At 45.7% G+C, this 15,512-nt stretch overlaps 1 protein-coding gene across 1 annotated transcript; it reads left to right on the top strand.

The window, feature by feature from the left end:
- The first annotated feature begins 1,921 nt into the window (after positions 1–1,921).
- LOC120037880 lies at positions 1,922–3,136 on the top strand. Its single transcript, XM_038983847.1, has 2 exons — positions 1,922–2,503; positions 2,709–3,136. Exons 1-2 carry the CDS (start codon positions 1,999–2,001, stop codon positions 2,852–2,854), a joined length of 651 nt encoding a protein of 216 aa, XP_038839775.1. The 5' UTR covers positions 1,922–1,998; the 3' UTR covers positions 2,855–3,136.
- Positions 3,137–15,512: the final 12,376 nt, after the last annotated feature.

Here is a 15,512-nt window from a genome sequence, read left to right as displayed (position 1 = left end):
CTAATCCTAGGCTACTTGCCGCCCACAGCTAGGTGTCGGTAACCTACTGACTCTGCAGTGCTACAGGCTGGTAGGGCTAACGTTAGCAGGCTATTTGGATAGCAACCTTTCGGTTACTGGCCCAATGCTCTAACCCTAGGCTACTTGGCCGCCCACAGCTAGGTGTCGGTAACCTACTGACTCTGCAGTGCTACAGGCTGGTAGGGCTAACGTTAGCAGGCTAGTTGGATAGCAACCTTTCGGTTACTGGCCCAATGCTCTAACCCTAGGCTACTTGCCGCCCACAGCTAGGTGTCGGTAACCTACTGACTCTGCAGTGCTACAGGCTGGTAGGGCTAACGTTAGCAGGCTAGTTGGATAGCAACCTTTCGGTTACTGGCCCAATGCTCTAACCCTAGGCTACTTGCCGCCCACAGCTAGGTGTCGGTAACCTACTGACTCTGCAGTGCTACAGGCTGGTAGTGCTAACGTTAGCAGGCTAGTTGGATAGCAACCTTTCGGTTACTGGCCCAATGCTCTAACCCTAGGCTACTTGGCCGCCCACAGCTAGGTGTCGGTAACCTACTGACTCTGCAGTGCTACAGGCTGGTAGGGCTAACGTTAGCAGGCTAGTTGGATAGCAACCTTTCGGTTACTGGCCCAATGCTCTAACCCTAGGCTACTTGCCGCCCACAGCTAGGTGTCGGTAACCTACTGACTCTGCAGTGCTACAGGCTGGTAGGGCAAACGTTAGCAGGCTAGTTGGATAGCAACCTTGCAAGCTTATTTGCAAATTCAGTGTTTTCTTGTAAATGCGCAGAAAATGTAATTGAAACCAGTAGTCATGAGTGCATAAGATTTGGTTTAATTTCAAGTTATACGCTTGAAGATATTTATGTCGGAGTTTACATTGTAGGGCAAGCCTGCCCAACCCTCTTCCTGGAGATCTACCGTCCTGTAGGTTATCAGTCCAACCCTCTTCCTGGAGATCTACCGTCCTGTAGGTTTTCAGTCCAACCCTCTTCCTGGAGATCTACTGTCCTGTGGGTTTTCAGTCCAACCCTCTTCCTGGAGATCTACCGTCCTGTAGGTTATCAGTCCAACCCTCTTCCTGGAGATCTACTGTCCTGTAGGTTATCAGTCCAACCCTCTTCCTGGAGATCTACTGTCCTGTAGGTTATCAGTCCAACCCTCTTCCTGGAGATCTACTGTCCTGTAGGTTATCAGTCCAACCCTCTTCCTGGAGATCTACCGTCCTGTAGGTTATCAGTCCAACCCTCTTCCTGGAGATCTACCGTCCTGTAGGTTTTCAGTCCAACCCTCTTCCTGGAGATCTACTGTCCTGTAGGTTATCAGTCCAACCCTCTTCCTGGAGATCTACCGTCCTGTAGGTTATCAGTCCAACCCTCTTCCTGGAAATCTACTGTCCTGTAGGTTTACAGTCCAACCCTCTTCCTGGAGATACTACTGTCCTGTAGGTTTCAGTCCAACCCTCTTCCTGGAGATCTACCGTCCTGTAGGTTATCAGTCCAACCCTCTTCCTGGAGATCTACCGTCCTGTAGATCATTTTGCGGCATGACTTCGGTATTCCGATCGATTTTATGTTAGAACTCGATAAAATTGAAAAGTGAGTTTTTGATAAACCAATAGAAACTCATATGTTACATGTGGTTATGTTAAATACACAAACTAAACTTCTAGTTAAGGCAACAAAGTGGGTGCTCATTCAAAGTGTCATCAGAATATCTGGTGATCGTCTGGCATGAATGAATGAGCTGTTTTACTCAAACCTCCTGAAAGGTAAAGCCAGCCACATTCTTCTCTAGGTGATTCCCCACCCTGTATGAGTCTCTGTCCCTTATGAATCAGAGGGCTCTAGATGATTCCCCACCCTGTATGAGTCTCTGTCCCTTATGAATCAGAGGGCTTAGATGATTCCCCACCCTGTATGAGTCTCTGTCCCTTATGAATCAGAGGGCTCTAGATGATTCCCCACCCTGTATGAGTCTCTGTCCCTTATGAATCAGAGGGCTCTAGATGATTCCCCCACCCTGTATGAGTCTCTGTCCCTTATGAATCAGAGGGCTCTAGATGATTCCCCCACCCTGTATGAGTCTCTGTCCCTTATGAATCAGAGGGCTCTAGGTGATTCCCCCACCCTGTATGAGTCTCTGTCCCTTATGAATCAGAGGGCTCTAGGTGATTCCCCCACCCTGTATGAGTCTCTGTCCCTTATGAATCAGAGGGCTCTAGGTGATTCCCCCACCCTGTATGAGTCTCTGTCCCTTATGAATCAGAGGGCTCTAGGTGATTCCCCCACCCTGTATGAGTCTCTGTCCCTTATGAATCAGAGGGCTCTAGGTGATTCCCCCACCCTGTATGAGTCTCTGTCCCTTATGAATCAGAGGGCTCTAGGTGATTCCCCCACCCTGTATGAGTCTATGTCCCTTATGAATCAGAGGGCTCTAGGTGATTCCCCCACCCTGTATGAGTCTCTGTCCCTTATGAATCAGAGGGCTCTAGGTGATTCCCCACCCTGTATGAGTCTCTGTCCCTTATGAAGGCTCTAGGTGATTCCCCCACCCTGTGAGTCTCTGTCCCTTATGAATCAGAGGGCTCTAGGTGATTCCCCCACCCTGTATGAGTCTCTGTCCCTTATGAATCAGAGGCTCTAGATGATTCCCCACCCTGTATGAGTCTCTGTCCCTTATGAATCAGAGGGCTCTAGGTGATTCCCCCACCCTGTATGAGTCTCTGTCCCTTATGAATCAGAGGGCTCTAGGTGATTCCCCCACCCTGTATGAGTCTCTGTCCCTTATGAATCAGAGGGCTCTAGATGATTCCCCACCCTGTATGTGTCTCTGTCCCTTATGAATCAGAGGGCTCTAGGTGATTCCCCCACCCTGTATGAGTCTCTGTCCCTTATGAATCAGAGGGCTCTAGGTGATTCCCCCACCCTGTATGGGTCTCTGTCCCTTATGAAGGCTCTAGGTGATTCCCCCACCCTGTATGTGTCTCTGTCCCTTATGAATCAGAGGGCTCTAGGTGATTCCCCCACCCTGTATGGGTCTCTGTCCCTTATGAAGGCTCTAGGTGATTCCCCCACCCTGTATGTGTCTCTGTCCCTTATGAATCAGAGGGCTCTAGATGATTCCCCACCCTGTATGAGTCTCTGTCCCTATGAATCAGAGGGCTCTAGATGATTCCCCCACCCTGTATGAGTCTCTGTCCCTTATGAATCAGAGGGCTCTAGGTGATTCCCCACCCTGTATGAGTCTCTGTCCCTTATGAATCAGAGGGCTCTAGGTGATTCCCCACCCTGTATGAGTCTCTGTCCCTTATGAATCAGAGGGCTCTAGATGATTCCCCCACCCTGTATGAGTCTCTGTCCCTTATGAATCAGAGGGCTCTAGGTGATTCCCCCACCCTGTATGAGTCTCTGTCCCTTATGAATCAGAGGGCTCTAGATGATTCCCCCACCCTGTATGAGTCTCTGTCCCTTATGAATCAGAGGGCTCTAGGTGATTCCCCCACCCTGTATGAGTCTCTGTCCCTTATGAATCAGAGGGCTCTAGATGATTCCCCACCCTGTATGAGTCTCTGTCCCTTATGAATCAGAGGGCTCTAGATGATTCCCCACCCTGTATGAGTCTCTGTCCCTTATGAATCAGAGGGCTCTAGATGATTCCCCACCCTGTATGAGTCTCTGTCCCTTATGAATCAGAGGGCTCTAGATGATTCCCCACCCTGTATGAGTCTCTGTCCCTTATGAATCAGAGGGCTCTAGATGATTCCCCACCCTGTATGAGTCTCTGTCCCTTATGAATCAGAGGGCTCTAGATGATTCCCCACCCTGTATGAGTCTCTGTCCCTTATGAATCAGAGGGCTCTAGGTGATTCCCCCACCCTGTATGAGTCTCTGTCCCTTATGAATCAGAGGGCTCTAGGTGAGACAACTCAGTCTCTTCACCACTATCCACTGTCTGTCTCTGCCACTCTCCAGCCCAGACAAACGTAGTGGCCTGAGCTTGTGAAAGGATATAGTGTTTAATTCCTCATAACCTCCGCTCCGCCAGGTGTTCCCAAGGCTGCTGTTGGTACATCGTCTTCTTCAACATACCAGAGGTGTGAGAGCTGGTACATGCCCAACCAGGTGTTCAATCTAAACTGTAACCCTCCTCTCCTGTCCTTCTCCTCTCCCCCTGAAACCTCTCCGTTCCCCCAGGCCTGGAGCCCCTACCAGCAGCCGGAGTGTCTGGGCGACCTGGATGGTTTTGTGGAGGATAAGTCCAGGAGTCTGTACAGCCATGAGGAGTACATCAACTTGGTCCTGAACAGCGGTAGCGGCCTGAGCCACGACTACGTCTCACAGGTAACATCGGTTCACATCCCAAATGACCCCCTATTCCATATATAGTGCACTACTTTTCCATATATAGTGCACTACTTTTCCATATATAGTGCACTACCTTTCCATATATAGTGCACTACTTTTCCATATATAGTGCACTACTTTTCCATATATAGTGCACTACCTTTCCATATATAGTGCACTACCTTTCCATATATAGTGCACTACCTTTCCATATATAGTGCACTACCTTTCCATATATAGTGCACTACTTTTCCATATATAGTGCACTACCTTTCCATATATAGTGCACTACCTTTCCATATATAGTGCACTACCTTTCCATATATAGTGCACTACTTTTCCATATATAGTGCACTACTTTTCCATATATAGTGCACTACTTTTCTGTATATAACACCCCCCCTACACACACACACACACACACACTTTGTGGGGATTGATTAAGAACTGTTGCCTGTCATCTCAGTCCATCCAGGAGGATCCTCGTATGATGGCGTTCTTTGACTCTCTGGTGCGTCGGGAGATCGAGGGCTGGAGTTCGGACTCAGACAGTGACCTGAGTGAGGGGGCCATCCTGCAGCTCCACGCCAGGGGACGACGCTCCACACGGGCTATAAGAGACGGCGCCGGGGTCCTGGTTGGGAGTGGAGTCGCCACGCCTCTACCGCCCGCTGCTGCTGCTACCGCCGACTCAGACCACTCCTCTTCGTCCTCATTAGCTGCCCCCGAGGCCTCGGGGGCGGAGCATCCTGAAGGGGTGGAGCCACCGCAGCCGAGGAGGCGTGGCAGCAGATATCAGCAGTCTGTGTTCTTATTGGACCTGGTGGGAGAGGACTCTGACTCCAGTGGGTTCTGGCCGACCCCATGCCTCGGCCTCGCTCTCCCAGCCCCCGAGACAACTCCACCCTCTCCAGCCCCACCTCCTCCCCCGCCGGCGCCTCCTCTAGCTCCTCCTCTTCCACCTCCTCCACCAGCTCTGAGGACGAGGAGCAGAGGAGAGCCAGTAGGAGACAACGTACTGCAGCCCGGTGGCGACGCATGCACTTCCCCCCGCCTGTCCAGTGGGGGGCGCCCCGAGTCCGCCCAGGCCTTGTACCCCGGGGGGGTCGACTCCTGCTCCTACCCCAAGATCTCAATCGACGAGGCCTCATCCTCCTCCGCATCCTCCACGGAGCTTCAGCAGGACCAGGACTCGGTCCAGATTGGACCCCACAGGAGTGGCTCTAAAACGGGGAGACGCAAGTCGCACACCCGCCCTGGTTCTAGTCCTGCAGTGTCCCTGGACAGCCAGGACGACCGAGCGGAGCAGGAGGGGCTCCTCATCGCCTCCCTTCTGTCTCAAGACGCCCTGCAGCAGAGGAACGAGTCCCGGGCAGGGAGGGGTGGAGAGAGGAGGGCTGCTTTAGAGAGAATGGCCGAGGGCTTAGATAGTCCTGAAGAGGCCGACGAGTCGGATCATAGTCGCTGGATCTCCCCTAGTTCCAGACACCACAGCCCTGGGCTGAACGGGCTGCAGCACCTTGACATGACTGAGGTGCCAGTAGGCTGTAGGGGTCGTCTGGCTCCAGACCTATTTGAATCCTCAGACTCAGAGGGAGAGAGAGACACCTTAGAGTTGAAATCAGCAGGCACTAGGACCCTGGTGGAGGAGGGGGAGGAGGGGGGCTCATCGTCTCAGAGAGGCCCAGCCCAGGGTGCGCTGAAACGGACTCACCTGGGGTCAAGAGGTCAAGGGTCAGGGGAGGGGTCAGGGGGGTCAGAGACCTCAGAGAAGAAGTTCAAGACATGATGATTACACCTGAGGTGCCAGGTGATCATTTGGTTTAGGACCAGTTACATCTGAAATGACACCCTGTTCCCTACGGTGTACTACTTTAGGGCTACAGTAACCCGTAGACTTTAGGGCTACAGTAACCCGTAGACTTTAGGGCTACAGTAACCCGTAGACTTTAGGGCTACAGTAACCCGTAGACTTTAGGGCTACAGTAACGCGTAGACTTTAGGGCTACAGTAACGCGTAGACTTTAGGGCTACAGTAACCCGTAGACTTTAGGGCTACAGTAACCCGTAGACTTTAGGGCTACAGTAACCCGTAGACTTTAGGGCTACAGTAACCCGTAGACTTTAGGGCTACAGTAACCCGTAGACTTTAGGGCTACAGTAACCCGTAGACTTTAGGGATAGGGTGTCATTTCAGAAGCCTTAGACACAATTTAAGGTGGCTTTTCTATGGGTTTTTACAATCCAGTTTCTTGGTTTGGCGTCACTCTAAAAAGGGTGTCGCAATTTTGAGACATTGGGCGAGTTTGTTTTTGCGTGGTCCAGGTGGGCGGAGTTAGCACTTTTTTTTAGACCATTCCATTGGTCCTTAAGTGAAATCTCCACCCACCGCCCATTGGGACAAGTATTCTTTTGTGAGCAAAACACAGTGACATCATCACTTCTGTGGTCAAACCACAAAGAGGACATAATATACTAACATATAAATAATCATATTGACAGTAATGGTATTGTTAATTCATTTGCTAGTCATTTAGTCTTAAGGCAGAAATGTTGTGGTTTTTTTATGTTAATGTTTTGAAACAAATACATTGAGTTTTCATTTTAAGAGAACACTCCTTGGGGGGGGGGGGGCTCAAAATCAGGACTAACGCTTTGACGGTGTATTTCAATTGGAGTTAATGAGACTAGATTAATTTAGATTTTTTTTCAGTGGGATTCTCTGCTTAGCTTGGTGAAGTTTCTGCGTTTCCATGGCAATCTGGTGCATCCAGCCCAACCAGCTGTTTTGAGTTGTGCATTTAAAAGAAGATATTATTATTTCAGTGTTAAAAGGAATTGATTTGCTCTTGTCTCCTCTCCTTCCTGTTACCAGCAGCAGCAAATGTATTTTTTTGTTGTTGCTTTCTTCAATTAAAGAATCATTCGTTATCAATGATTTCACTGCCATTTCTGAGCCTCTATTCGTTGTAAGGAATGTTTTATCCATTTTACAATAATAATTAGGGGTGTTCACCATACCCACAGTCAGGTACGTATTAAGGTTTTTGGGGTCACCGTTCGCTTCGGTTTCGGTACAGCGGGAAAATGTAAAAGTAACCCAGCAATAGATCACGAGCCTTATAATATAGGGCCCTATTAAATCTGTTTTCTCTTTTTGACTAATTCCGTTTTCTGAATTGAGTTTTTCCTGGTTTCAGTTTTTTTCCGTTTTGCAGGTTTTCACTCAAAATCCCATTTAGAGTTTCTTTATTTTTAATAGAAGCTCCAATTTAGTCCAGAACAATCCTTAAAGCACATCAGGAGACCATTGGAGGTAAAAAAAAAATATATATATATATTTATTTTTATTTTTTATTCACAGTCACAAGTTTGGACACACCTACTCATTCCAGGGCTTTTCTTTATTTTTGCTATTTTCTACATTGTAGAATAATAGTAAAGACATCAAAACTATGAAATAACACATATGGAATCATGTAGCAACCAAAAGAATGTAAAAAAAAATCCAAATATATTTTATATTTGACATTATTCAAAGTAGCCACCCTTTGCCTTGATTACAGCTTTGCACAGTCTTGGTATTCTCTCAACCAGCTTTCAATTAACAGGTGTGCCTTGTTCATTTGTGGAATTTCTTTCAATAATGCATTTGAGATACCGGTAATCATTTGTGATGTGACAAGGTAGCGGTGGTATACAGAAGATAGCCCTATTTGGTAAAAGACCAAGTCTGTATTATGGCAAAAACAGCTCAAAAAAGAGAAAGAACAGTCCATCATTACTTTAAGACATGAAGGTCAGTCAATATGGAAAATGTCAAGAACTTTGAAAGTTTCTTCAAGTCACAAAAACCATCAAGCGCTATGATGAAACTGGCTCTCATGAGGACCGCCACAGGAAAGGAGGACCCAGAGTTACATCTGCTGCAGAGGATATGTTCATTAGTTACCAGTCTCAGAAATTGCAGCCCAAATAAATGCTTCACAGAATTCAAGTAACAGACACATCTCAACATGAACTGTTCAGAGGAGACTGTGTGAATCAGGCCTTCATGGTCGAATTGCTGCAAAGAAACCACTACTAAAGGCCACCAACAAGAAGAAGAGACTTGCTTGGACCAAGAAACACGAGCAATGGACATTAGACTGGTGGAAATCTGTAGTCACCTGGATTTTTGGTTCCAACCGCTGTGTCTTTGTGAGACGCAGAGTAGGTGAACGGATGATCTCCGCATGTGTGATTCCCACCGTGAAGCATGGAGGAGGTGGTGTTGGGGTGCTTTGCTGGTGACACTGTTATTTAGAATTCAAGGCACACTTAACCAGCATGGCTACCACAGCATTCTGCAGCGATACGCCATCCCATCTGGTTTGCGCTTAGTGGGACGATCATTTGTTTTTCAACAGGACAATGACCCAATACATACCTCCAGGCTGTGTAAGGGCTATTTGACCAAGGAGCGTGATGGAGTGCTGCATCAGATGACCTGGCCTCCACAATCACCCGACCTCAACCCAATTTTGATGGTTTGGGATGAGTTGGACCGCAGAGTGAAGGAACAGCAGCCAACAAGTGCTCAGCATATGTGTGTACTCCGTCAAAACTGTTGAAAAAGCATTCCTCATGAAGCTGGTTGAGAGAATGCCAAGAATATGCAAAGCTGTCATCAAGGCAAAGGGTGGCTACTTTGAAGAATCTGAAATAAAGCCCTTGAACTTTTGACTGGAAGAGTGTGTGTGTGTGTGTGTGTGTGTAACAGTGAATTCGGAAAGTATTCAGACCCCTTGACTTTTTCCATATTTTTATTACGTTACAGCCTTATTCTAAAATGGGTTAAATTGAAGACACAGTATCCTATAATGACATCACAATACCCCAGAATGACAAAGCAAAACGCTTTTTTAAATTTTTTTATTTGTGCAAATGTATAAAGAACTGAAATATCACATTTACATAAGTATTCAGACCCTTTACTTTGTGGCCTAGCCAGAGCCCGGACTTGAACCCGATCGAACATCTCTGGACAGACCTGAAAACAGCTGTGCAGCGACACTCCTCATCCAACATGACAGAGCTTGAGAGGATCTGCAGAGAAGAATGGGAGAAACCCCCCCCCCCCCCCAAATTCAGGTGTATTTGTATTTATTATGGATCCCCGTTAGCTGCTGCCAAAGCAGCAGCTACTCTTCCTGGGGTCCAGCAAAATGAAGGCAGTTCATACAATTTTAAAAACATTACAATACATTCACAGATTTCACAATACACTGTGTGCCCTTAGGCCCCTACTCCACCACTACCACATATCTACAGTACTAAATCCATGTGTGTGTATAGTGCGTATGTTATCGTGTGTGTCTGCATGTTTGTGTGCCAATCTTGTAGCGTCATACCCAAGAAGACTCGAGACTAATCGCTGCCAGAAGGTGCTTCAACAAAGTACTGAATTAAGGGTCTGAATACTAATGTAAATGTAATATTTCTGTTATTTACAGAAATTACATTTGCAAAAATGTATAACCTGTTTTTGGTTTGTCATTATGGGGTATTGTGTTTAGATTGGTGATAGAAAAAACTATTTAATAAGTCTGTAACGTAACAAAATGTGGAAAACGTCAAGGGGTCTGAGTACTTTCCAAATGCACTGTATGTCATTTTTTTGGTGTAGTTACCCTTTTCATTTAGGTGTGCGCCAGCAAGAGCTTTGCTTTGTTATCAGTGTTTCTGTAGCACCAAGTGATTTTAGTTTTCTGACCAAATCACCACTGGATTCATGCAAATAATCATGATATCATTCTGCCCGGTAAGCATAGACAATTTTGTAGTTAACATTTTAATGTTAGGTAAGCCTTTTCATCTATCAGAAGACAGTCGTCATTAGCATCATCGCTAACGGCTACATAGTGGCAGACAAACACATGTACACAGAAGGGCTTTTCCTGTTGCCTCTTCAGAAAGTTGAAAGAAAACACGATTCACTCATGCATTTTGTTCATGCCTTATCATTTTAGGCTTTATTGTTCTAATAAGTTCAATACCTTCAGTTGATTTCCGACTAATAAGTTCAATACATTTTTGCTTCTACTGGGAAGACAAAAATGTTCCCAAACTGGTTTATCCACCTCCCACCACTTGCCATCGTACAGAACCAGGCATAACCTATCACTCTTGCTCACGTGGGGTGAGGGGCATGACCTTGCAAAGTGTGCATGCTAAATCGATTGTTTAAAGAGCCACCGTGTGGCCCTTTTACCATCTTGCCAGGTTTCACCCTCCTAGGCCTCACCGTCTCACGGGAATTTGTCGTTTCATTTTCCAGTACGGAAAGAAGAGTAGTAATAAACAGGAACAAATACAATAAGGCTTTGCTGCTTGAACCCCTAATAATAATAATAATAACAACAATACAATGACAATAATAATATTAACAACAATAATAATATCAACAACAATAATAATATTAACAACAACAATAATAATAACAAGAATAATAATAACAAGAATAATAATAACAATATTAATAATATCAATAACAATAATAATATTAGCAATAATAATAATAGCAATAACAACCATAATAACAATAATAATCATAATAACAACAATAATAATAACTAACAATGATAACAATAACAGCTAACAATAACAACAGCAATAATAATAACAATAATAACAAAACATTTTACTCCTACCTTTCAAGATACACAAGCACACTTACAGAGTAAAAATAGAATAAAATAGTTCCCATAAACAGGACATTACGACAACACACTACCTCACATGTTCTTCTGTCTTTAGTAGACCCTGTGATTTATATAACCGAAGAGAGGAAATATCGGATAGATGTTTCTGCACACACACACACAGTACCAAGTCACCGTGGCAACTAATCTAGAACACTGCAGTGAAAGAAACATGACCCTTGAACAGACAATAGACTGTAGCATGGCAGAACAGCACACTAGACCAAATCAATCTATAGACTAAATCAACAAAACCAATCTATGGTTGGATGGGCTAGACAAAACCAATCTATGGTTGGATGGGCTAGACCAAACCAATCTATGGTTGAATGGGCTAGACCAAACCAATCTATGGGTGGATGTGCTAGACCAAACCAATCTATGAACTAAACCAGGGCACTCCTGGAGAGCTGCCCTTCTGTCGGTTTTCACTCCAAACCCAGTTGTAACTAACCAGCATATCAACTAGTTAATTATTAGAATCAGGTGCGCTAGATTAGGGTTGGAGTTAAAACCTACAAGACAGTATCTCTTCAGGAACAGGGTTGGAGAGCCCTGGACTAAACTAAAGATGACAGTATCTCTTCAGGAACAGGGTTGGAGAGCCCTGGACTAAACTAAAGATGACAGTATCTCTTCAGGAACAGGGTTGGAGAGCCCTGGACTAAACTAAAGATGACAGTATCTCTTCAGGAACAGGGTTGGAGAGCCCTGGACTAAACTAAAGATGACAGTATCTCTTCAGGAACAGGGTTGGAGAGCCTTGGACTAAAGATGACAGTATCTCTTCAGGAACAGGGTTGCAGAGCCCTGGACTAAACTAAAGATGACAGTATCTCTTCAGGAACAGGGTTGTAGAGCCCTGGACTAAACTAAAGATGACAGTATCTCTTCAGGAACAGGGTTGGAGAGCCCTGGACTAAACTAAAGATGACAGTATCTCTTCAGGAACAGGGTTGGAGATTCCTGGACTAAACTAAAGATGACAGTATCTCTTCAGGAACAGGGTTGGAGATTCCTGGACTAAACTAAAGATGACAGTATCTCTTCAGGAACAGGGTTGGAGAGCCCTGGACTAAACTAAAGATGACAGTATCTCTTCAGGAACAGGGTTGGAGAGCCCTGGACTAAACTAAAGATGACAGTATCTCTTCAGGAACAGGGTTGGAGAGCCCTGGACTAAACTAAAGATGACAGTATCTCTTCAGGAACAGGGTTGGAGAGCCCTGGACTAAACTAAAGATGACAGTATCTCTTCAGGAACAGGGTTGGAGAGCCCTGGACTAAACTAAAGATGACAGTATCTCTTCAGGAACAGGGTTGGAGAGCCCTGGACTAAACTAAAGATGACAGTATCTCTTCAGGAACAGGGTTGGAGAGCCTTGGACTAAAGATGACAGTATCTCTTCAGGAACAGGGTTGGAGAGCCCTGGACTAAACTAAAGATGACAGTATCTCTTCAGGAACAGGGTTGGAGAGCCCTGGACTAAACTAAAGATGACAGTATCTCTTCAGGAACAGGGTTGGAGAGCCCTGGACTAAACTAAAGATGACAGTATCTCTTCAGGAACAGGGTTGGAGAGCCCTGGACTAAACTAAAGATGACAGTATCTCTTCAGGAACAGGGTTGGAGATTCCTGGACTAAACTAAAGATGACAGTATCTCTTCAGGAACAGGGTTGGAGAGCCCTGGACTAAAGATGACAGTATCTCTTCAGGAACAGGGTTGGAGAGCCCTGGACTAAAGATGACAGTATCTCTTCAGGAACAGGGTTGGAGAGCCCTGGACTAAAGATGACAGTATCTCTTCAGGAACAGGGTTGGAGAGCCTTGGACTAAAGATGACAGTATCTCTTCAGGAACAGGGTTGGAGAGCCTTGGACTAAAGATGACAGTATCTCTTCAGGAACAGGGTTGGAGAGCCCTGGACTAAACTAAAGATGACAGTATCTCTTCAGGAACAGGGTTGGAGAGCCCTGGACTAAACTAAAGATGACAGTATCTCTTCAGGAACAGGGTTGGAGAGCCCTGGACTAAACTAAAGATGACAGTATCTCTTCAGGAACAGGGTTGGAGAGCCCTGGACTAAAGATGACAGTATCTCTTCAGGAACAGGGTTGGAGAGCCCTGGACTAAAGATGACAGTATCTCTTCAGGAACAGGGTTGGAGAGCCCTGGACTAAAGATGACAGTATCTCTTCAGGAACAGGGTTGGAGAGCCCTGGACTAAAGATGACTATCTCTTCAGGAACAGGGTTGGAGAGCCCTGGACTAAAGATGACAGTATCTCTTCAGGAACAGGGTTGGAGAGCCTTGGACTAAAGATGACAGTATCTCTTCAGGAACAGGGTTGGAGAGCCCTGGACTAAAGATGACAGTATCTCTTCAGGAACAGGGTTGGAGAGCCCTGGACTAAAGATGACAGTATCTCTTCAGGAACAGGGTTGCAGAGCCCTGGACTAAACTAAAGATGACAGTATCTCTTCAGGAACAGGGTTGGAGAGCCCTGGACTAAACTAAAGATGACAGTATCTCTTCAGGAACAGGGTTGGAGATTCCTGGACTAAACTAAAGATGACAGTATCTCTTCAGGAACAGGGTTGGAGATTCCTGGACTAAACTAAAGATGACAGTATCTCTTCAGGAACAGGGTTGGAGAGCCCTGGACTAAACTAAAGATGACAGTATCTCTTCAGGAACAGGGTTGGAGAGCCCTGGACTAAACTAAAGATGACAGTATCTCTTCAGGAACAGGGTTGGAGAGCCCTGGACTAAACTAAAGATGACAGTATCTCTTCAGGAACAGGGTTGGAGAGCCCTGGACTAAACTAAAGATGACAGTATCTCTTCAGGAACAGGGTTGGAGAGCCTTGGACTAAAGATGACAGTATCTCTTCAGGAACAGGGTTGGAGAGCCTTGGACTAAAGATGACAGTATCTCTTCAGGAACAGGGTTGCAGAGCCCTGGACTAAACTAAAGATGACAGTATCTCTTCAGGAACAGGGTTGGAGAGCCCTGGACTAAAGATGACAGTATCTCTTCAGGAACAGGGTTGGAGAGCCCTGGACTAAAGATGACAGTATCTCTTCAGGAACAGGGTTGGAGAGCCCTGGACTAAACTAAAGATGACAGTATCTCTTCAGGAACAGGGTTGTAGAGCCCTGGACTAAACTAAAGATGACAGTATCTCTTCAGGAACAGGGTTGGAGAGCCCTGGACTAAACTAAACTAAAGATGACAAGAAATTGAGTTTTTTTTTCTCCATTCAATGAAAAAGACCTGTGGATCCACACATTGCTGTTTCACAGTTTAAGAATCCAATGTACTGTATTAATCCACCTTTATTTTCAGATTGAATACAATTTCCGTCTCGATATTGAGTAACATTTCTAAAAATGCTACTATGTATAGTATCAACTAACAGCAGCTAGCAATTTCAGTGTAATTGATGGGAGAGGAATTCATTCCACAGGGTTGATGTAGGCTAGGTCTGTATCAAAAGAAGACTTCGTTCACAGTGACTAACAGTGAGCTGAATAACCATAAAAGGACTAACTTCTTGTGATCAGATAAGAACGAAGCCACACCCTCTCAGATAGAAACCAGCTGTGTCTCAAATGGCACCCTATTGCCTATATAGTGCACTACAAGCCCTATGGGCCCTGGTCAACAGTAGTTCAATCGAGTACAGGCGTAAGTGAATGAACAGAGACTGAATGCGATATGGAATCTTATTAGTGTGGGGAATGTCCTCGTCTCCGAGGGAAGATCCTCAGAGCCTGACGACGTGATGGCAGGTTGCCCTATCCGTTGCTGCTGCTATCGAGACTGTAAACTGTTGTTGAAAAACAGCAAGTGAGAGAATAAGGATAAGTTCACGTCAACATTTATGCCCATTGGTTGGGAGAGAGGAAGTTGAAGCCCATAGGTTAAACGGCAAGCGGGAGGAATGTTTGTTATTGTGGCCAGTGCTTATAGGTCACAAGGTCAATAGGTGAATGACATACTGCACGTGGCTAATAAGAAAGCAGAGGAGAAACATTATGCAATGCTGATGATCATACTGTTCGTTTTTTTTTATTCATTCCCACTATGCCCGTAGAGTAGGAAACAGAGTGAATTATGTTATGCTTACTGGATGAAGTTAAAGCAGCATTCAGACCAAATCAAAGTTTATTTGTCACGTGCGCCGAATACAACAGGTGTAGGTAGACCTTACAGTTTCCAGCCTTCCTGATTTTAATCTTAGAGGTAGAGAGGTGCCATTTGGAACAGACTCCTTCACAGTGGAAGAGGGGTGAATTATGTCATCGACTATGGCTGGTTGTCTTGGAAACCACGATGCCGAAGAGTTGTCTTTAAGACAAGTTCACAGAGCTACTGTCTGTCATCCTGGCTGTACTGTCTAGTAGT

This window comes from Salvelinus namaycush, unplaced genomic scaffold (assembly GCF_016432855.1).
Source record: "Salvelinus namaycush isolate Seneca unplaced genomic scaffold, SaNama_1.0 Scaffold1955, whole genome shotgun sequence".
Taxonomy (NCBI): domain Eukaryota; kingdom Metazoa; phylum Chordata; class Actinopteri; order Salmoniformes; family Salmonidae; genus Salvelinus; species Salvelinus namaycush.
The sequence above is the reverse complement of the archived record's forward strand: the minus strand, read 5'-3'. Positions and strand labels throughout refer to the sequence as shown.

Bases quoted from the DNA above. Each gene is read 5' to 3' on its own strand.
- LOC120037880 (XM_038983847.1), top strand. From the start codon at position 1,999: ATGAATCAGAGGGCTCTAGATGATTCCCCCACCCTGTATGAGTCTCTG. The intron at 2,504-2,708 runs GTGATTCCCCAC...AGAGGGCTCTAG, and splicing joins TATGAATCAGAGGGCTCTAG to GTGATTCCCCCACCCTGTAT.